At 44.9% G+C, this 21,433-nt stretch overlaps 1 protein-coding gene across 3 annotated transcripts in view; it reads left to right on the top strand.

Annotated features, from left to right (window-relative positions):
* Brd1 (bromodomain containing 1) overlaps nucleotides 1-21,433 on the top strand; it is a 49,530-nt gene that overhangs the window by 8,802 nt on the left and 19,295 nt on the right. For all 3 annotated transcript variants that reach the window (XR_009058468.1, XM_057791542.1, XM_057791541.1), the window contains exons 3-7: nucleotides 9,433-9,589; nucleotides 14,367-14,498; nucleotides 14,899-15,027; nucleotides 15,498-15,810; nucleotides 18,857-19,117. Coding sequence is in view for 2 of the 3 variants with exons in the window: in XM_057791542.1 (XP_057647525.1) it covers nucleotides 9,433-9,589; nucleotides 14,367-14,498; nucleotides 14,899-15,027; nucleotides 15,498-15,810; nucleotides 18,857-19,117 (992 nt within the window). In the remaining variant the exon portion in view is untranslated. The remainder of the gene's footprint in view (nucleotides 1-9,432; nucleotides 9,590-14,366; nucleotides 14,499-14,898; nucleotides 15,028-15,497; nucleotides 15,811-18,856; nucleotides 19,118-21,433) is intronic.

Here is a 21,433-nt window from a genome sequence, read left to right as displayed (position 1 = left end):
ATGCAGGACCGCACTTTTTATTTCCAGGAGAGTAAACTGCTAGTGGGTGTGTGGCTGTTGTTTGCCTCGATCTGGCTGGGGACTTAGAGCCTCTAGCCACTTGGATAACTGCTGTGCATTTTATTCAGTACAGAAGAGACTGGGGCTCCTTTTCTTTGGTGGTATTCATATTGGCAGTTCTTGATCTGACTTTGGGAAAAAGACAAAAATGGACTATGAACACTTACGGATTTCATTGGATAGAGTAGTTCTTGCTTTTGAGTACAGTATTGAATTCTGTTAGGTTTTGTACCTTTTTCCTCCTCCATGCTTCTGGCAGTTAATTATATAGCTAGTCCCTGACTTAAGATTCGATTTACCTTTTTTTTTCTTCCCCTGAGACAGGGTTTCTCTGTGTTGCCCTGGCTCTCCTGGAACTTGCTCTATAGATCAGGCTGGCTTTGAACTCACAAAGATCCTCCTGCCTCTGCTTATGGAGTGCTGGTATTAAAGGTATATGTACCACTACACCCGGCTTTTCTCTTCTCTTCTCTTTTCTTTTCCTTTCTTTTCTTTCTTTTTTTTAAATTTTTGAGATGGTCTTACTACGTAGCTTTGGCTGTCCTGGAACTCACTATGTAGATTAGACTAGCCTCAAACTCATTGTAATCCACCAGCCTCTGCATCCTGAGAACTGGAACTAAAGGTGTGTAGCAGCATGCTTGACTGAGTTACCATGTCATTCTATGCATTCAGTACAAAACACGCATGGAGCTTTGCCCTTTTCCGGCTAGCAGTATATGTGTCGTAGACTCTGGAGTTGCTGGTGACGCACTGATGTGAGCCACAGCTTTGTGAGTGGCACAAAGAGGATGAGCGAGAACTCTTGGTGGGAAACTGTATTGCTTAACTAGGAGAGATGCAAGAAATGAACTCTTGACTTGTTGGTGTGAGGTTATCAGCATGTAGCCCTATTATGGCAAAGAGCATCTGTGTTTGATAAACATTTCCATCTGCCACAGGTTGGCCCCATTCCTCCCAGGTGGAAGCCCTACCCTGCATGTACTGAGAGCAACAGGGGTGTTTGCTGCTGTGGGAGGGCCTTGGAAAGCAGGCAGATGCATCTACAATAGTGATACTGGGGAAGAAGCATGAAAGAAACCAACTGAAAAGTACAAAATGACATACTATGGTATGGAAGGCAGGGCGACCACCTTGGTACCTGGCAAGTGGAAAGAGCCAAATCAGTCTAGGGGAACAGTGGGTCTGTCTACTCATTAGATGGTGTCAGCAGCAGCATGCCTTCTGATGTCTTACATTAGCCTGCCCTTGTAAAGCTGTGCCATTATTGATCTGAAATCTCCACAGGCCACCCATCTTACTGACTCTGTTCCCACCATTTGGACACCATCCCCTAGTGGGCCTGGGTGTTTTGTCCCTGGGCACTCATCTGAGGGGGCATCTCCAGTGTGGCTGATTTTCTCCTCCTTTTAATTGTCATCATAGTTACTTTGCAGAAATAGAGGTAGATATTTATTTTAGAAGTTTATTGCTGGGGGCAGATTGTTCCTGCTGTCTCACTACTGCTGCTGTTCAGTTTGAGTTCACTCAAAGCTGACAGTGGGGTGAACTTGGTACCAGAGCTGCCCAAGGAAAGGGACCCTGAGGTCAGCAGGACACCCAAGTTTGACTGTTTCAAATTTTCAAAACAAACAAAGGGAACAAAAAAGACCTCCATTAGTTCACCTAGTTACTTATTGCTAGTGTTCTGCTGTGAACTGTATACATCCGTATATATGGATTGTGGAGACTTACACACATCTCCTTGCATGGTCAGGTGTCCTTCTGGATATAGATTTTAAATTATGTCTTTGCAATGGGGAAGGACACAATGTCTAAGTCCTGTATACATCCACCTTCTAGAGGTAGTCTCAGTGCCTGACTGTTGCTCCATGCACCTAACCCTGCCTGCCTCAAACCCTTCAAGTCATAGGAAGACCATTCTGATAACTGTTTTCTGAGGTGTCAGATCATTGGGCCAGCTGGAAGGTAAGGAGTCAGAGAGCCTGAAGGTAGGCAGGTGAGACTCTGGGCAGTGTCCTGTGGACACAGGGCTGGGGTGTGTATCTGTATCAAAACCCATTCAACTGCTGTGCTGCGACTGTTGAGTCTCTTCAGTCTTCCTGGGTTTGGGTATTTTCAGTCTTTGTCTTCTGTGCTATCTGGAAAAATGTTCTTCTTTTTGAGTTTGTCTGGTATTGCCTTCTGGTTCACTGAAGTTGTGCTTGAATGTGGAGTAAGTCTTCCTCCTGTGGCTGTGTAGAGCAGTGGTTCTCAGCCTCCCTAGTGCTGCTATCCTTTAACACAGTTTCTTATGTTGTGGGGACCCCCAGCCATAACGTTTTTGCTACTTCATAACTGTAATTTTGCTACTGTTATGAGTTGTAAATATTTTTGGAAGTAGGGGTTTGCCAAAGGGGTTGCTGCCCACAGGTACATGGAGCCTACTTATTCTCTGTGGGTGTTTTTTTTTTTTTTTTTTTTATTTTTTAAAAGTAGTGTTCTTCTGGCATGTATGTCTACAGGCCAGAAGAGGGCTTCAGGTCTCATTATAGGTGGCTGTAAGCCATCATGTAGTTGCTGGGAATTGAACTCAGCAACTTTGACCTTTGGAAGAACAGGCAGTGCTCTTAACCGCTGAGCCATCTCTCCAGCTCAGTTGTTGGTCTTTTTTATCATGCTATTTGGGAAGAGTATTGTTTGCTGGTGTGTAGTCTGACGTCTGTGGTGAGGCTTGGAAACAATTCCAGACTGAGGGTTGTTTCTGCTTGGCCAGTCTTTCCTTTGATGGTAGAGTAAGTGTTCATCCTCAGGTCATCTTGTGTCTTCCTTCTCCATGGTGCTTCTCTTCTCCTCCTTTTGTACTGGTTTGTCAGTGACCTGGGTAGGCTGGGAAGTTTCCCTACATGGGCATTGTGAAAGGTCCTGGAGGGTCTGAGAGGAGCCACTTCTCACTATCTCGTGGGGTGAGGGATCAACCATTTGATAGCATTTATAATAAAATTGGCCTCAGCCACAGTTGAGCTGTCACCTCTGAGATCTTGACTGCTGGCCATTTCTTTGTGGTGGTGAGTGTCTTGTTATAGGCAGCCATGAGGATGCCCAACTTGCCAGCTCTCTCTCCGTGACTGTCACGGTTGTGGTCTTGGCAGTCCAGGCTTCACATGGCCATCTGTTGACCAGAAGGTGTTACGTGCTTTATGCCTAGAGATCCTTGGAGGTAAAAACCAAGACTTTAAAATACTTCTTTTTTTTCATGACTTTTAAATTCTATTTATGATGCTATAAGGTGAGAGACTCTTGCTAGTCTGACCATGGAGCTGTCGTGAACATGAGTGGAATTCGTTATAAAATTGAGGATGTGTGGGGAATGTTGGGCTGGTTTTACAGATTCACTCTCCAGAAATGAGTTGTCTGGAGCATCTGCAGAGAGTCTGGATCTGTGCACGTACATAGGTAGAAGTGCCCTTTCCCCACTTCTCATGACTTTTGCCTAGAAAATTCTAAATAAGGAGAAAACCCAAAGACTAACTTTTTAAAAATATTTTATTTATTATGTATACAATATTCTGTCTTTGTGTATGGCTGCAGGCCAGAAGAGGGCACCAGACCCCATTACAGATGGTTGTAAGCCACCATGTGGTTGCTGGGAATTGAATTCAAGACCTTTGGAAGAGCAGGCAATGCCCCTAACCTCTGAGCCATCTCTCCAGCCCCAAGACTAACATAATTTGAATTATCAGATGTAGCAGAGACAGGGTCACCTTTGGAGTCCTGCAGTCCCTGTTCTTATTCTTCTAATAGTATTCACATACATCTGGGGTGGTTGGTTCTGTCACGCACGTGCACGTATGTGCGCGTGTACACACACTCCTAGAGTGCATTATTTAAACTTTTATGCAGCTATCCCCCTCTACCTGCATGCTTTGTACTGCCATCTCCAGTGGCCCTGCAGCATGAAGGAAGCCATTCCTTGATGATAAGGGATGAACCTTTGAAGGAGCGGTCTGGATATGGATTTTGGGGTAGATGTATGTTGCCACAGTTGTTACAGTGTAGGTGGGTGTAAGCGGGTTATCCTATCTAACACCCCTCTCTGCGGTTTACATATGTGTCCTGCTATCTCTTGAACTTGCTTGCCCCTCCCTGTACTGAGTCAGCGAGCACTAATCATTGTAGCTCTCACTCATTTTTAGTGATAGCTATGATTTACAAAAAAAAAAAAAGAAAAGAAAAGAATAAAAGCTTTAAAAAGTCCAGAGAACCCATTTGTTCAGCAACGTAATTCAAAAGTTCTTACGAAGCCGGGCAGTGGTGGCGCACACCTTTAATCCCAGCACTTGGGAGGCAGAGGCAGGCGGATCTCTGTGAGTTCTAGACCAGCCTGGTCTACAAGAGCCAGTTCCAGGACAGGCTCCAAAACCACAGAGAAACCCTGTCTCGAAAAAGCAAAAAACAACAACAACAAAAAAATTCTTAGGACTGGCCAGTTCTCCCTTGCTTGTGTCTCCCTTTTCCTTGTTATAAACAAGTTCCAGCCATGTGACTCTGTCCATGACCCTGCAGTGGATAAAGATTCTTTTCTTTTTTGGTTTTTCGAGACAGGGTTTCTCTGTGGCTTTGGAGCCTGTCCTGGAACTAGCTCTGTAGACCAGCGAACTCACAGAGATCCGCCTGCCTCTGCCTCCCAAGTGCTGGGGCTGATAAAGATTCTTATAACTGGCTGGGCAGTGGTGGTGCAGGCCTTTAATCCCAGCACTCAGGAGGCAGAGGCAGGAGTCTCTGTGAGTTCAAGGCCAGCCTGGTCTACAAGAGCTAGTCCCAGGACAGGCTCTAAAACTACAAGGAAACCCTGTCTTGAAAAACCAAAAAAAAAAAAGATTCTTTTAACTGTAGATTTATGATTTTTGATAAAGTGAGTTTTGGCCTGTGGGTCAGTTCTTTTCTGTGTGGACCGTGCCTTTTGGGTCAGACTTAAAATCATCTCATCCTATAGGTCAGAGAGTTTTTTCCTGTTTCCTGCAGGAGCCTTGGGGTCCTAAAATTGTTTGTCAAGGATGATGGGAGAGAGGCTAAGTGCCTACTCCCTCCATACTACTGGTGGATCTGCTGTTGGTCTTCCTGTGGCCTCACAGCCCCACGGATACTGACTTGTGTTCTTGGTCCAGCTCCACAGCGTTGCTGAGTGGAGTAGAGTGGTAACTCATATCATATTTGGGGCTTTCTGCTGACTGTCCCCATGACTACATACATGGCTGTCTCCATTTTAGCAGTGTTCTATATGAATACTGGTAGGGACTACCTCATTATTCACATAGGGTTTTTGTTTTAAATTTTATTTTATGTGCATTGGTGGGAACCCCTAGAACTGAAGTTAAAGACAGTTTTGAGCTGCCTTGTAGGTGCTGGGAACTGACTGAACCCAGGTCCTTTGGAAAAGCAGCCAGTGCTCTAAACCATTGAGCCATCGCTAGCCTGTGGTTTTTTTTTTTTTTTTTGAGACAAGGTCTCTACATAGCTCTGGCTGTCCTGGAATTAAAGGTGTGTACCACCACACTTGACTAATATGAGAGGGGCCAGGGAGGTCCTATCTCAAAACAACAATACCTCCACCCTGAAAAACAAAGGCAAAAGTAGCATAAGTATTTTGTGACTTTGCAAAGATTCAGGAATTTTTGTTTTATATTGATATATTGTAAATCTCTTTTTTTACAATTTAAAAAAAAGATTTATTTATTTGTTATGAATACGTGTTCTGTCTGCATGTATGTCTGCAGGCCAGACCAGGAGAAGGCTCCAGATCTTATTACGTGTGGTTGTGAGCTACCATGTGGTTGCTGGGAATTGAACTGTGGAAGAGTAGCCGGCAGTCTTAATCTCTAAGCCTTCTAAACCCCTGATACATTGTAAATCTTAATATTATCTTTGTGAACAATGTCTGAAAATAACTGTTTGAGTGGACTTTCTGATCTTTCTGCTCTTTATCCAGACACAGTTGCAGCCTGCCTGTTGAGCTGGCCAGAGGGGACTGATGGATGCTATACAACCTGCTCTGCTGTTTATGTAGGACTTTAAAAAAGCAAACTAAACAAAAACCAGTCTCACTATATATCCCAGCTGTTCTGCAACTCACTGTAGACCATGCTGGCCTCGAACTCAGAAATCTCTCTGTTTCTGCCTCCTGAGTGCTGGGACTAAAGGGGTGTGCCCCCATGCCTGGTGTCAATGTAGCTTTAAAAGACTAGTTATTTGCATGGATGGCTATTAGTGTTAGAATGAGATTAATTTAATTTAATTCTCTTGCTGTTTTCATTTTTACTTTTTGAGATAGTCTTTGTGTGTAGCCTGGGCTGACCTCAAGCTCTCCATCCTTCTGCCTCAGAGTCTTGAGTGCTAGATGACAGGTGTGTCTACATGCCCTGCTTTCTTCCTGGTTTTTGCTTTTATTGACTAAAGTGCTAGAAATCCTGGTCACAGCTATGAGTAGACTGCATAAAAACAGCCTCCTTAGAAGTCTCAAGCTTGTTGTCATCAGCTGACTTCCACTTTAGGCCCAGGATTTTTCTAGCTAAAAGTGGGCAAAACCTACTCCTCCAAAGGTTAGGGTATGTGAGTCACTTGCCATCTTCATTTTGCAAACATTCTCTTCAAACTTTTCAGCAAAAATGGATCTACTGAGATTTCTCTCTTGCATCTTTTTTTGTTTATTAGCTATATTCAGGAAGGCTTGAGAAACTCTTTGAGTGTATTCTTGCCAACATTTAAAGTTTTTAAATAAGACTACAATTTCAAAAAGTTGACAGATCAGGTGTGTGGTTAATAAGTAAACGCTCTTGTAACTACTCCGTGTCACGTGAGACTTTCGTATTGCAGCCCCTGCACAGCCCCTTTCCATATTCAGGGACCGAGTGCTCTCTGACTTGTAGGGCTCGCCTCGGGAGCTTTCCACTAGAAGTCCTGCTTTACTTGTGCCTTTGATGGAGTACCTGTATCCGTTTTAGTTATAAAACTAAATAGACAAGGTTGGGTACTCTGTTAAGAAAAGTTTTTGAGATCACAGTTTGGGGAGCTGAAAGTGCAAGATTGGGCATCACATCAATTTATTCTCTGGCTGAATTACATCAGAGCAGTGGCATCATGGCAGGAGCATGTGTGGGAAGTAGAAATGACATGGTAAGATAGGACGCCAAAGCACAGGGAGTGGCCAGCCTTAGGTCTCCCTTTTGGGTACCAGTATCACACCAGAGATCTGGGACAAATTATAATGGAGTAGCACCTCTTTCCTTCTAGGGGTCCATTTGGTCACGTCTCCTCCCAGGTTCCTGTGTGCTGTGGGTCTCATGCCTGACTTGTTTGATGGCCTGTTCTTCTCCTGTGTGCTTTCTCTGAACTAGTAGTTAGTTGGCCTCGGAGCTTAATGGGTGTGGGATGAAGAAGTAGACATACTTGCTTTTGACTGGTCTGCTTCTGGTGGGCTTATAGTACTGCGCTTTTTGTCCATCTCTTTCTCCAAGGCACATGGTTGCTCGCCAGAGGTGAGGCAGGCTCTGCAGATGGTGTTTGGATGCATACCTGTAGGGCACATTTTCAGTATATTTTTATGTATTTACAGTTTTGTTTACAACCTGCAAACTGTTTACATTTTTCCAAATTTTTGCACTAGAGAAAGGGTGGATTTTTATTTTTTAATTTTATTTTTTCTTGAGACAGGGTTTCTCTGTGTAGCTTTGGAGCCTGTCCTGGCACTCACTCGGTAGACCAGGCTGGCCTCGAATTCAGGGATCCTCTCACCTGTATCTCCTAAGTGCTCTTGCTAGGATTAAAGGTGTGCGCTACCAATGTCTGGCTGGATTTTTTTTTTTAATGAGATTGGAGTCTTTCTTTATTAAAACAAATTGCTAACCAGCATTTCTTTGGGGTTTCTAGTTGTTAAAAAAAAATTTCTTGTCCCTGAGCTGGATTGGATGGTGGTGGTGCACACACCTTTAATCCCAGCACTTAGAGGTAGAGGCCGGTGGATCTCTGAGTTTAAAGCCAGCCTGGTCTACAGAGTGCGTTCCAGGACAACCAGGACTACACAGAGAAACCATCTTGAAAAACAACCGCCCTCCCCCTACCAAAAAAAATCTTGTATATGTACTGCCTCATGTGATGTTAAAATAACCCTAAGTGTAATATTAAACATTATTTCCATGTTAAAGCCCTCTGTCCTTTACATGTTGCTGGAATTTATATAGTATACTATACAGATGTTATGCCTCGGTCCAAGTGGTGAAAACAAGAACTACCCAGAAAAGCAGCTTACAAAGTGACCAGGCCTGTCTGACCCATGGACATAGTTTCTTGTGGACTTTGGTACATCTTCAGGTGTCTGTCACTTGCCTTCTGTTGCGCTTTTCTCTCTTCATCTGAGTGTCTTTTGGTGGGTTTGTCATTGGAGATAGGCTTTATGCATGGTCTTGGTGCCAGACCCACCCCTACTGAACATGCAGAGCTGTAGGGGTAGTAGAGCTGGCAGAGCTCTGGCAGGAGACTGCATCCTCTGGATTTGCAGCATTCTCAAGAGGAAGCCAGCTTTGCAGGTCTGGGTTTCTACATGGTAGTAGTGGTCCTTGATTGTTCTGTAAAACTTAATTTGATTCTTTTTATTTTTAAAGTGAACTCAGATGCTTTTAATGTCAGTTCTAAAATTTTGTTGTGTCATGCACAATGAAGGAACACCTTGTGGGCTTTTGTAGTTTTGTACAGTTGAAATCATGAGTTTGGGGGAGTTTGTTTTCCAATGCTCTTGTGAGGCGCACTGAGCTCTTCTTCGAAAGTAATGGTGGAAAGGAACAGAGAAGCTCCCTGGCCGGCCTTCAAAGGCTTGATGGCTTAGCCCCCTGCTGCGGATGTTTATACAGCTTTGTATTTCTAGTCCCGAAGGATGAGGTGTCTCAGAAAATGGTTGTCATTTATTGGGAACAGACTGTGTTTCCAGCCTGAGCTGGTGGGCTGCTCTGCTTCAGGTAGGAGTGGGACCAGGGCCGGTAGTGCCACCCGTGAGAGCAAGCTATGACCTCAGAGTCCAGCCATGAGCGTCTTAGCTGACAGTGGTCAGCACTGTTCTGTCTGCGTGTAGATAGGACACCGCACAGAGGATCAACGTATCGAAAGTTTGGTCAGCTGTGTTTCTTTTTGGAATTTGACCTGATGACCATTTTGGTGGATGAAATCTCCAGATAGCTGAAGGTTATGAACTGTTTTCATAGTACAGGGCCATAGATACTATGTGTCAAGACTCAGGGAGAGACCTGCAGTGTTACTAAAGTAACGTCCTGTCTAGTTTTCTAAATGCAAACACACTTAAAATATGCTTTTCAAAGCTAAACTCTGAGTTTTTCCATGTTTTAGATTAAATAGGATTGCGAATCAGGTGGCCATTCAGCGGAAGAAGCAGTTTGTGGAGCGAGCCCACAGCTACTGGTTACTCAAAAGGCTGTCTAGGAATGGTGCTCCCCTGCTGCGGCGGCTCCAGTCCAGCCTGCAGTCCCAGAGAAACACGCAGCAGGTACGTGCACATTGCCCTCATCCACCTTTCAGTGTCACTTGCCTCCTAACACACTGATCAAACACTGTCCCCTCAGGTTGGATGTGGTGCTGACCCCTGACCGCTGGGCTTTGGCTGCTAAGCTGCAGAGTATGGCATGAGCTCAGTGTTGAGTTGTGCTTCTTCCCTACTCTTGCATTTGCTGATGGGTGTCTGCTCTATGTCTAAGACTGCCAGTTCCAGGGAGAGAAGGGACTTGCCAGAGAAGCTGGAGAGGGAGGCCTGATGACAGCCTGGACCTGATGGGTGGGGATCTATGTGCTGGGCCTTGAGTATATCATTGGCTTAGCATTGACCATAGCAAGGAGGAGGAGAGGAGTTGAAGAGGTGACTTTTAAATTTCTTTTAGTTTTATTTTTATGTGTATTGGTATTTTGTTTACTTGTATGTCTGTGTGAGAGTGGTGGGTCTTGGAGTTATAGACAGTTGTGAGCTTCCATGTGGGTGGTGGGAATTGAATCTGGGTCCTCTGGAAGAGCAGTCAGTGCTTTTAACTACTGAGCCATCTCTCCAGCTCCCAAGGAAGTGACTTTTTAAAAGAACAAATTTAAACAAACTTGTCCATTATATTAGAGGTTATCTCAAAGAGGAAAGAATTATCTTCTGTGGATGTCACACATACGGTTCCTCTCTACATTGCCCAAATATATATGTCTGGTGGCCTCTACTGCTACTCTCATGGGAGGGGCTAATCTTTATATCTGTAAAATATCAGCCAGCTTTAATGGAAGTTAAGTTTGTAGAATCCTGTTGGGTCCCCAAGGCTGTCACAGGCACAGCTGTGGAATGAGCTTAGGACTGTCAGATGAGCTGTGGTGCTGGAGTCCTGCTGTGTGAATTAGATGCCCATATCTGCAAGTGGCCAAGTGTCACTCTTCTGGGATCTGAGACTGTCTGGACTGTAGGTCTGATCTGAGTGGAAGGGGCAATCCAGGGCCTCCTGAGTGCCAGGTCTTCTCTGTTAGGTTCTGTAGACCAGCTGTGTCTGTTCATTGGGGACACTTGCCTCCTTGGAGACTACCGGGTTTTTTTATGAAGCTGCCCCATCTAAGGACTATCATGGGATCACCAAGTTTTGAAGTGCCTAGCACATCAAGACTGTTTTGGTTGTTGAGTGAATCAACCATGTTCCTTACCTCACTTGTTGTTGAGATGCTGCTGTTCTCTCAGAGCACAGCTCCACTGTTAGTTCCCAGCATGTCTGCTTGTCCTGGGTACCAGAGGGGAAGAAGGTCTTAGGGATATTAGTCATGAAGTGGGGGAGTGTTTATCAAAACTGGGCACTGCTTTTGGTCTTTGCTTATGCGATGGTAACAGTGTTGGAAATAAGATGTGGAGAGACATGGAAATCCAGACCTCATGTCTTGTCTTTAGAGAATACTCTCTAAATAAGCTAAGCACGGACCACAGAGGAGTGTTTTTGGTAGATTGTCAATAAGAATGAAATGCCATCAATACAGTAGTGGGACATACAGCTGTTGGGTTCTTCTTTGTTGTATACATGGGAGCTTATAACGACAAACATGGGTTGCCAGAAAGCCTGTAGGTGACTTGTATAGAGAGATGGAGGAAGAAAGGGTTATAGGAAGAAAGAGAAGGAGTGTGATAAGACAAGGTGGCAAAGACAGCCCTCCAGAGGGTCATCCCATGTACTCCAGAAAAGCTGTCCAGTGCTGTACTCATTTAGACTCATCTTTTTAGAGGCAGGTCTGTGAAGAAGAGTATTTGCTGCCAGCTATCCCTTTTTGCAGAGGACATTGAGGCCATCAGAGAGGGGGAACAATTTGTGAATACAAGTCACGTGGTGTTCCTGGGCTAGGGCATTCTAGAATCACCAAAAAGGGAAGTAGAAGGCATTACCCATGGCAGAAGGGCCTGCTGTGCAGTGTTGGATCAGACGGGACATGATGCCAAAGGCTGTAAACTGTACCCACATTGTTGTAGTGATTAAGGCTTGATGTTGCTCTCTCTCTCTCTCTCTTTTTTTTAAATGGCCTGAACCTTGCCATTGGAGCAAAGCACATGCCCCATCTTAGCCCTTAATAACTTTTTAACTAGAAATAAGTGATGTTAGAATTTTATTTCCTGTTGGTTTTGGTTATCTGTGCTCAGCCAGACTTTGGGAGAAGACTGTTAGACAGACCTCTTCGCTACCATGACTGACATTTTGGGCGATGGGGTTGAGGGACAGTAGAATAGAATGAGCCACTCTGAGAGATATCACTGAGTTCATAGTGCTATACCTGAGACTACCAGTGTTGCCATTAGAGAGGCTTCCCTAGGTGTGTGCAGAAAAGACACACTGGTCTGGTAGAAAAGATAGGCTCTGATCTTGTGCCATCTGCTGAAGTGGTGCTATGGCAGGAGGTAGTTTAGGATGACTCTTTAGGGTGGCCAAACAGTTTCTGGCTTTTTTGTTTTGTTTTGTTTCCTCTTTTCCTGCCCCATTAACTCCTTGGGGCCTCTACTTCCACCATCCTGCTCATAACATCCTGTAGGTCTGGGACTCTGACAAGTTTGACTTGGCTAAGCCTAGCTGCCTTTGCTTCACAGATGAGCTGACCTGTTCCCCCAGTATGGTGGGTGTTGGCCTGACTGCTGAACTGGTCCTTGTTGTAGGGTTGGGTCTGGTCATCTTCCCTCATCTTGGTACCTGGATCTTGGCGTGTGTTGGGAATGGACACACTGGAGTGCGGGAAACACATGTTTCTTCTTGGCAGTGGGTGACCACTTCTGGACTTCCCCTTTTCAGAAACCACTCTACTTCTAACCTCCTGTCATTGACTTCTTTGTAGGAAAATAGACTTCCGCAGAGCAGCATCAAGCAAGCTGGGTTTTTTTAGATGAGTGATATGTATACTGGCTCAGTTTTTCATGACCCTGTAGTATGCTGGAGTACGGGTACCTTTTAAGATTAAAACAATCCATGAAAAAAAAACCACTGCATTTTGAATGTCCTTAAATATACAAGCATAGGTCTATCAGTAATCTGGAGATTTCCTTTGCTTTGCAGGGGTTGCCAGGCCAAATGTCCTTTTGGTTACTTAAAGTCTGTTTCCAACTAGTAGGCAAGAAGTTGCCTGGATGTTGTTAGGATATTTGTTTTCTTTTTTTGTTTTGGGGCAGGGTTGACTAGGAATTTATTGTGTAGAATAGACTGGCCTTGAACTCACAACACTCCGCTTGTGCCTGCTTCTGCCTTCTGAGAGTTGAAATTAAGGGTATGCACTGTCAGACCTGGTGGCATTTGGTTTTTGATTCACCTTTCCATGTATTTACTGACTTTGTGTATACATGGATGATGCTGTCATCAACCCCAACTAAATGCTTAAAAATTTTCAGTAATACCAGGTATACCCTGCAGTTCTTCACTGCTGTGGGCACTGAAGTATGTGGGTGGAGACAGATCATGCTCCAACCATCCTGTGCCATTGTTTTCATACCATGACGAGTGGCTGTCCATACGGTTTGGGTGGTAACACTGACCAGATACCCTACATCCTTGACCAGTGTGCTGGTAGCCTGGGTTACAGAGTCTCTGCTGTGGTGCCATCTGAGGATGGGCCATGAAAAGCAAAACCATCTAGAGAGAGAAGGGTCTCATGTCTGGCCTGTACCTGCAGCTGTATGGCATCACTTTGTTTCTGGCCGGCAGATGTGGGTACTTCTTCTGGGTTGCTGTCCAGCAGCAGTGCAGAAGGACAGACTTCTGGAGTAGGCCATTCTCCACCTTCTATCCTGGGGTCAGGGAGGAGGTCTCATATTCATAGAGCAGAGAGTAGAGTATTAGTTTTGGATAATGACCACTGTGGTGTTGCATGAGGACCAGGGGTCTTGGACAGGCTCACTCTGGGGTGGCAGAAAGGGGAGTATGGGTAGCCTGAAAGTGAGATCTGGATTGGGGAACAGAGCTCTGGGGATCTTGGTTGAACAAGAAGCATGGGATACTGAGAGTATGTGGCATGTTGACTTTCCTGGAAAGTGGCTGGAAAATCTATATAGGGTTCTGGTCTTGCTTGGGGTTCCTTGATTGCTATTAAAGGATATGTGCTTTCTCTGTGGCAGTGGCTCTTGTTCCTGTAAGGGTACCTTTTGGACACTCTGGCCTTGAGGACTCTACTAGGCCCCTGGACTATTGTGGGCTGTTTTGGCTTCTTACCCTACTTAGAAGTCTGAGCAGCTCCAGCATTGACCTCTGTGTATCAGACTGCTTTCCTACCACTATGTCTCCTGGCTTTTCAGTGCTGCATTTGGATTTTGATGACTTGGGTAGAGAGGGGCTGTGCTGGTTGCTAACTAAGTTAGGACAAGGTCAGGACATGTTCTGTCTGGTATCCTGTTCTGTCACCTGAGAAGACAGAGGTGTGACTGGTGACTGCAGTGCCCATCCTTGTCTCTAAGGGGTTAGAAGTGATCCCTACACCTTACCTGCGGAGCCCAGAACTGAGCCTGTGTAATATTCCATTGCCAGTCAGGATAGTTCAGCCTTGTATTGTATACCTCCTTTCTTGTGCTCCCTCCAATACTCCCTTTCCCAGAGATCAAGCCAAGAATCCCTGGTGCCATTTACCATATTTTGGACCCTTTTGTACCTTAGTTACAGCACATTCACAGGGACTCTTGAAAGAGAATAGGCCTCAGGTAACCCTTTTAGTCTTAACCTGTGTGAGCTTTTTAGACCCCTGGTAGGAAGAATTTCTAGGCTTGACTGATGGGAAGTTTTATTTAATCTTTTTAGAGAGAAAATGACGAAGAGATGAAAGCTGCCAAAGAGAAGCTAAAGTACTGGCAGCGGCTGCGACATGATCTAGAACGTGCACGCCTGCTAATAGAGCTGCTGCGCAAGCGGGAGAAACTCAAACGTGAGCAGGTAAGGCCCTTGGGGTCTGCCAGCCTCCAGGGCTGCTGTTGTGGAATGTTCCTGGAGATGCTCTAGAGTGACCCTTGTGTACCTGCTGACTTTGTACTGCTGCCCCTGCCCCACAGTACATCCCTATCCTAATGTTGGTCCCATGGTATCTTTGTGGTACCATTTTTGGGTGGCCACCCCTAAATTTGCAAGGGCCTTAAAGGAAACTTCTGCCTTGGAAGAAGCACATGTCCTTGCACAGAGACAGTTGCTTTGGGGTAGGGTGGTGGCCTGCATGTAGGCTGCTCTGTGCTGATGGTTGGGGTGTTGCTTCTGTGACTGTGCAATATGTGAGGTGCCATGGTCTCCAAGAGAGGTGTATCCACAATCGTTTTGAGACTGTGTGTGCTCTTGTTGCCAGGTGAAGGTGGAGCAGATGGCTATGGAGCTCCGATTGACACCACTGACTGTGCTGCTTCGCTCAGTCCTGGAACAGCTTCAGGAGAAGGACCCTGCAAAAATCTTTGCCCAGCCTGTGAGTCTAAAGGAGGTAGGTTTTGCGGTGGCTCACTGTTCTGTCTCAAGTGTGACTTAAGATCTGTACTGCTGTTTAATTAGTAAACATGTAACCGGGAAAGAAGTTGCTTGAATTCTTGACTTGCATTATTATTTAATGAATGAATGCATTGTTTAATATTTAATGGATAATATTTTAATTGTAAAAGATATGTTTCATTGTAAAGCATTAAAAGTGCCTAGGTGAAAAGCTCTACTCAGAACTTAGCTATTGGTGATGTTAGTTCTGCTGGTTTTCCACTTGATGTACTTGTAGCTAAAAGAACTAGATTGGGAAGGTTCCTGTAAAAATTGGGCTTAGTTTGGATTGCCATAGTGTTGCTATGTGAAATTAGTCTGGGGTGGGGGCGGCTGTGTATATAAGGTGTGATTGGTATAGATGGCATGCACTATGTTTTGATTTTCCTTTGTTTTGTAAGTGTTTATTTTCCTCTCTAAAATTAGGTACCAGATTATTTGGATCACATTAAACACCCCATGGACTTTGCCACAATGAGGAAAAGGCTAGAAGCTCAAGGGTATAAAAACCTCCATGCGTTTGAGGAGGATTTTAATCTCATTGTAGATAACTGCATGAAGTACAATGCCAAGGACACCGTATTTTATAGAGCTGCAGTGAGGCTGCGAGATCAGGGAGGTGTTGTTTTGAGGCAGGCTCGGCGTGAGGTGGAAAGCATTGGCCTGGAAGAGGCCTCGGGAATGCATCTGCCTGAGCGACCTGTTGCAGCCCCTCGGCGGCCTTTCTCCTGGGAAGAAGGTAAGAATCCAGCACTGCATCCAGGAAGATGGCAGGTGCTTTTTCCCTCAGACTATAGAGTTAAGATTCCACTATGCAGTCAGCATAAATGCTACTGAGGATGCTCTTTCATTTCCTGCCTCTGTGTGTGTGCTTGGGCCTTGCCACATTTCACATACCCACTGCAAAGAAACAGAGTCTAGTTGAGTCCAGATCTAGATGATCGATCTGTGAAGACAAGGTAGTTGAGGATTCATACCCGAAGGCCTGACCTTGCCTCTGAGGAGGTCTCACAATGAGAAGGTGCTATTGGTAGTTGTGTTTCAGCTGAGAGGAATAGAAGCAAGAGCTAACATTGGCTTTGCCTCTGACCCTTTTTCTTGGATGCTTGCGGGTGTTCAAAGAGGGCCTGTCTTCAGTGCTTTCAGTGCTTGACCTAACCCTCCAGGACTCCAGGGTGAGCTTGTACTTTGGGCTCCACCAGGGACATGCTGTTGTGTTACTCATCAAGCCGGGTGGGTGTTTTTTGTTTTTTTTTTTGTTTGTTTGTTTTTTTTTTTGTTTGTTTTTTTTTTTTTGTTTTTGAGACAAGGTCTTACTGAGTAGCCTTAGCTGGCTAGGTACTCAATATGTGTATCAGACTGACTTTGGGGTTAAAGATATATATTACCACATCTGGTCTTCATCAGTTCTTGTAAACTTTTTGCCCCTTAATTGTTTATTCAGTAGGTGAATGTCCATATGGAATGGTGGTCCACCCTGGAACACGATTTTTTCCTGTATTTAAAATTGTTACCAAAGCCTGAAGTCCTATGTCCTGTTTTGACCTCCTTTTTCTTCTTTTATTCCCTGTCCAGGAAAATGATGGGATTTTACTGACTTTATGTTTTTCCTGTACTTTTCCTTCTTTATATCCAGCTGGTTACTGTGTCCTGATTTTGCTTTTGCTTTTCCACTGGGCCTTCGAAGGTCCCCTGACTTCTGGCCTCCTTTGTGTCTGGTCTGGAGAGACTGTCTGTCAGTACTTAGGCACCCATGGGACACACAGGATAGATAGAATTCCAGATAGTGTGTAGTGGTACACATCTGTAGTCACAGCACTTGGGAAGCTAAAGTAGGAGGTTTGCCACAAGCTCAAGGCCAGTCTGGACTGTAGTGATTTCCAGGCTAGTGTGAGTTGCCTGTCTAAAAAACAAAACTGGTCCAAAAAGTATAATTAGAAAATAAATACAAGAATGCTGGGATCTGTGGTTTAGTAGTGCATTTCTAGCATACAGAAAACTGGAAATGGTGGTACAAAGATTAGAATTTCAAGATCATCTCATCTGCGTAGTGAATTAAGGCTAGCCTGGGTTACATGAGGCTTTGTCTTGGAAAAATAGACAGACAGACACACACACACACACACACACACACACACACACACACACACACACACACACACACACACAAAGGTAACAGATCTCTGCAGCCTAGCTAGGTCCAGTATGTTAGATCAGAACCATCTTGTGCTGAGATGTTCCTCCAACAGTCTCTGTTGGAGCTGAGTCTGATAGCCCCCAGGATTATAGAGTGACCCTTAGTCCTTTACGTACATCCGTGTTCTGTTCTCCAGGCTGTGTGGGAGGCAAGGCTGGTGTTCCCAGCCTCTTCTGCCTTTTGTAGATTCCGGGGATGTGACTGAACTCTGGGTGGTGTTGGCCGTCCTTAGAAACAGAGGAGCCCGTGACATGTGGGAGCCTTTGACTCCACAGCTTCCAGTTTTCATGTTCTCTAGATGGACAGTGTTTGGAGGCCTCAAAGCTGACACTTTCAGGAAACTGACTCTGCCACTGCTAAATAAATTTCTATGTCAGGCTTGTTGTCAAAGAGGAAAGTAATAATGGAAAGTACTAATCTCTTTCCTCCTCAGTGATTGGAGTAGAAAGAAAGGGTGATCCGTGGTAAGGCCAGCTCTGGGTACCTCTACCACTGTCCTGAGCCCTACTATAATGAAGATACTGGTCCTATTGAAAAAGAAGCAGACAAGCAGGTCATGGTAGTTCATGACTGAAATTGTAGTACTCAGGAAGTTGAGGAAGGAGGATTGCAAGTTTGAGAACAGCCTGGGCTACATAGTGAGACTTTGTCTCAACAACCAAAGAACAGAAAGAAATGAGTCTTGAAAAGCTGGGACATTACTCTGTTATTTTATTTATTTATTTATTCATTTATTTATTTATTTTTGGTGCTTCAGATTAAAAAAATTATTTACTTGAATGTATTTGAGGCATTAACTTTGAGATTTTGCTAGAAATAGTGTAACTATAAGTCTTGAGTCAGCCCATTGGGGGACTTTTGTTCATATTCCCATGCTAATTAGTGTTGTTCTTGTAGACAGGACACTTGAGCTGGACTTGGTTCCTGGGCCAGCTACCAGGTCTGGGCAGATCCCCTGTGCTGCTTTTGGTTTTATCTTCACAAAATTTAAAGAATTTCTTTGGCCATTTTACTGGTTTAAGTTTTGAGGACTTCTGTAGTCAGTGTTGGTAGAATTTGGGAAGACCTGTGGACTCCGCAGCCTAGTGCCATGGACAGTGGTGACTCATACGCGAGTATTCCAGCTAGGATGACATTGGCGATAATGGAAACAGTTTACATCAGCATGTTTGCATACTGTCTCTTCTGCTGGCAGTCCATCTTCTTTCTGTGCTGGGGGGTCTCATGCATTTCTGGTAGTCTTTGTATCCCTTACTTGGAACGGGCTGTCTACACAGCAGAACTGAGTTGGGTCCTGTTGCAGGAGAGGCCACGTATGTTACCTGTATATCCTCTGCTGTGGTTACACTATTCTTTTGTGTCCTAGCTGACTGGAGGAGAAATTCTCTTTTAGGAGTCTTTTTTTTTTTTTCTCCTTGTGGCAACAGCCTTCTTACAGGTTCAGAATGAGGGTAGAGGAGTCTGTGTGTGACATCAAATGTGAAGCTGGAGCTTTGGCTATGGGCAGACTAAAGGATAGTTGAGAACAGTGTGTTATTCTTAGGTACCCAAGGATCAGGTGACTAATGATGTCTGTTCTTTGGTTCAGTGGACAGGTTGCTGGACCCAGCCAACAGGGCCCACATGGGCTTGGAGGAGCAGCTGAGAGAGCTACTGGACAAGTTGGACCTCACCTGCTCCATGAAGTCCAGCGGCTCACGGAGTAAACGGGCAAAGCTTCTCAAAAAAGAGATTGCTCTTCTCCGAAACAAGCTGAGCCAGCAGCACAGCCAGTCCCCATCCATAGGGGCGGGTACAGGAGGCTTTGAAGACGATGCTGCTCCACTGGGGCCAGACACAGGGGAGGAAGGTAAGCATGATGGGGTGGGAGGGCCACACCTGTGGACATGGGTGCCTCTGTCAGGCTGAGTTACTCTGTAGTAACCATGAATTTGTAAGTTTTGAAGGTCACAGAACTCTGATCACTGGCTATTCCTTCCAGGTTCTTGTTGCTCTCTGAAAGGGTGTTCTGGTGGGTGCTGTCTGTGCTGTATTTTAGCACTTAGTTTACAAGCTTAAGGCTTGGGATGAGATTTTCTTGAACTTGAGCCTGAAAGACTTTTAAAAGGATAGTTTAGATCTGATACTGTGTTGAAGATGGTAGGAATAAGAAATGTCTTTGTAGTTTGTAAATGGAGGCAGAGCATTGGATGATTAGACAGCCTAACATTGTTTTTACTTTGTTTGTGTAGATCAGAGGACACTAGTGTGAGCAGGTTCTCTCCTGGCAGCTAACAGGATCAGGGGATGGAACTCAGGTGTCAGGCCTTGTGAACACCTCTACCCTTAAGCTGTCTTGCTGAAGTCGTTTAGAAAATGGTGTTTCCAGAGTACACCCGAACCTTGGGCTTTGGGCTGTTGGGGGCGGGAAGGAGACTAAGGTACTTCTTGGCAAAGGCCTACTCCCAGACTCATCCTCAGCAGCCTGAGGCCTTCCGTGTAAGTCACCTTCAGTGGACACCATCTTGTCCCAGCAGCATTGAGTGACATCTGGGGAAAGAACCAGACAGGTGGGATGTTAGGATGAGGTGGAAGGAGATACAGGAGAGATTCATCTGCCCAGTGGGGTACCTACTTGATAAGAAGGCCTGTGTGTGCGTGCGTGTGTGCGTGTGTGTGTGTGTGGAGAGAGAGAGAGAGAGAGAGAGAGGGGGGGGGTGTATGAGCATGTGCGTGCACATCTATTTGGGGAGTTTAGAGAATCATTGCACCCTTTAATCCACTTGCCTCACAGCCACCACATCTTCGTTCCATGAAATGGGAAGAAGAATAAGATCTTCCCTGTGCCTCTGTTGGTAGCAGTTTGACTTGTGATCTCCCTGTGTATTTTTCATGCCTCATCTAAACAGGAATAGAAAACATACAAGACAGATGGAGAGATGGCTCAGCTATTAAGAGCACTTACTTGACTGCTCTTCCAGAGGTCCTGAGTTCACTTCCCAGCAACCACATGATGGCTCACAACCATCTATGATGAGATCTGATGCCCTCTTCTGGCATGCAGGTGTACATGTGGGCATAACACTGTCTACATAATAATAAATAAATATATCTTTAACAAAAACTAACCAAAAAACCGAACAAAAACCAAGACAGATGCAGTTGTAGTTTGCATTTTGATCTGTATTACTGTCTGCATCAGTAGACATGGCTCTGACCTGCTCCTTGTAATGACATAGTTTCAGTATGTCTGTACCAAGTTTCATTTTGTCCTGACAATCTTGTAGTGCACTCGCCCTTTCTCTGGCTGCTGCTTTTATACAGTTGTGTTTGGCAGCCAGCAGAAGTTAGAGCTAATGCCCCCGAGTTTTCCTGGCCGTAGAATTTACTTTCAGTGTGTCCAATTGTAAATTTCATACATAACCTTTGCCTTGCCATTAGGTAACAAGTTTGATGGGTCCACACAGTAAAGGTTTTTAGTCTTCAGTGTGTGACACATTTTCCCCATACTCTCTGAAAGGTTTATCACCAGCACATGCCAATCCTCTGCCTCTGTTGGAGGATCTGTGCTTTTTTAAAAGTAACATTTGTTCATGGAACCTTTGACAGACAGATGCATATGAGATAACGCTCTTCTTTGCACTCTGGTGAGTCAAAGATAGTGCCATTGCCTGGTTCCCACGGTAGCCCTTTGCAGGCTCCACTTCCCACTGCTAGAACTGGCTGAGGAGGACCCTGTGGTCCAGCCACTCAGCGATCTGTGCATTATTTGTTCTGAATAGTCATCTGAATAGAGAAAGATTATTGGCAGGACAGCTCACTGATAATACAGTGGCTTGCTTTTGAAATAGAAACCTGACCTCTCCGTATATCTGTGTGCAGGATTTCATTTTTCCCCCTCAAAAGTTCCCTCATTGGTGCTGGTTTTACAGAACTAAGGGTCTTATTTTTACTTCAAGTTCCTCAACTCGGAGGAAGAGCCAGCAGTGCCATTGAAGACCAGATCTGGTGCTTTGTACTGTTGGGGCCCTTTAGAGGAGGCATATTAGTGATTGCTGAAGCAAATGCCTAGAATTGCTTTGGCCTGTGTTTAAAACTCAAAGAAAGAACATTTTCCTTTTAGCTGAGAGGAAAGATGAATGGAGAAGGAAACAGCCTGACAGTCTTTCTGAGGCAGAGCTGTGGA

This window comes from Chionomys nivalis, chromosome 17 (genome assembly GCF_950005125.1).
Source record: "Chionomys nivalis chromosome 17, mChiNiv1.1, whole genome shotgun sequence".
NCBI classification, from domain to species: Eukaryota; Metazoa; Chordata; class Mammalia; order Rodentia; family Cricetidae; genus Chionomys; species Chionomys nivalis.
Note: the sequence above shows the minus strand (reverse complement) of the source record. Positions and strands in the feature narration are given on the sequence as shown.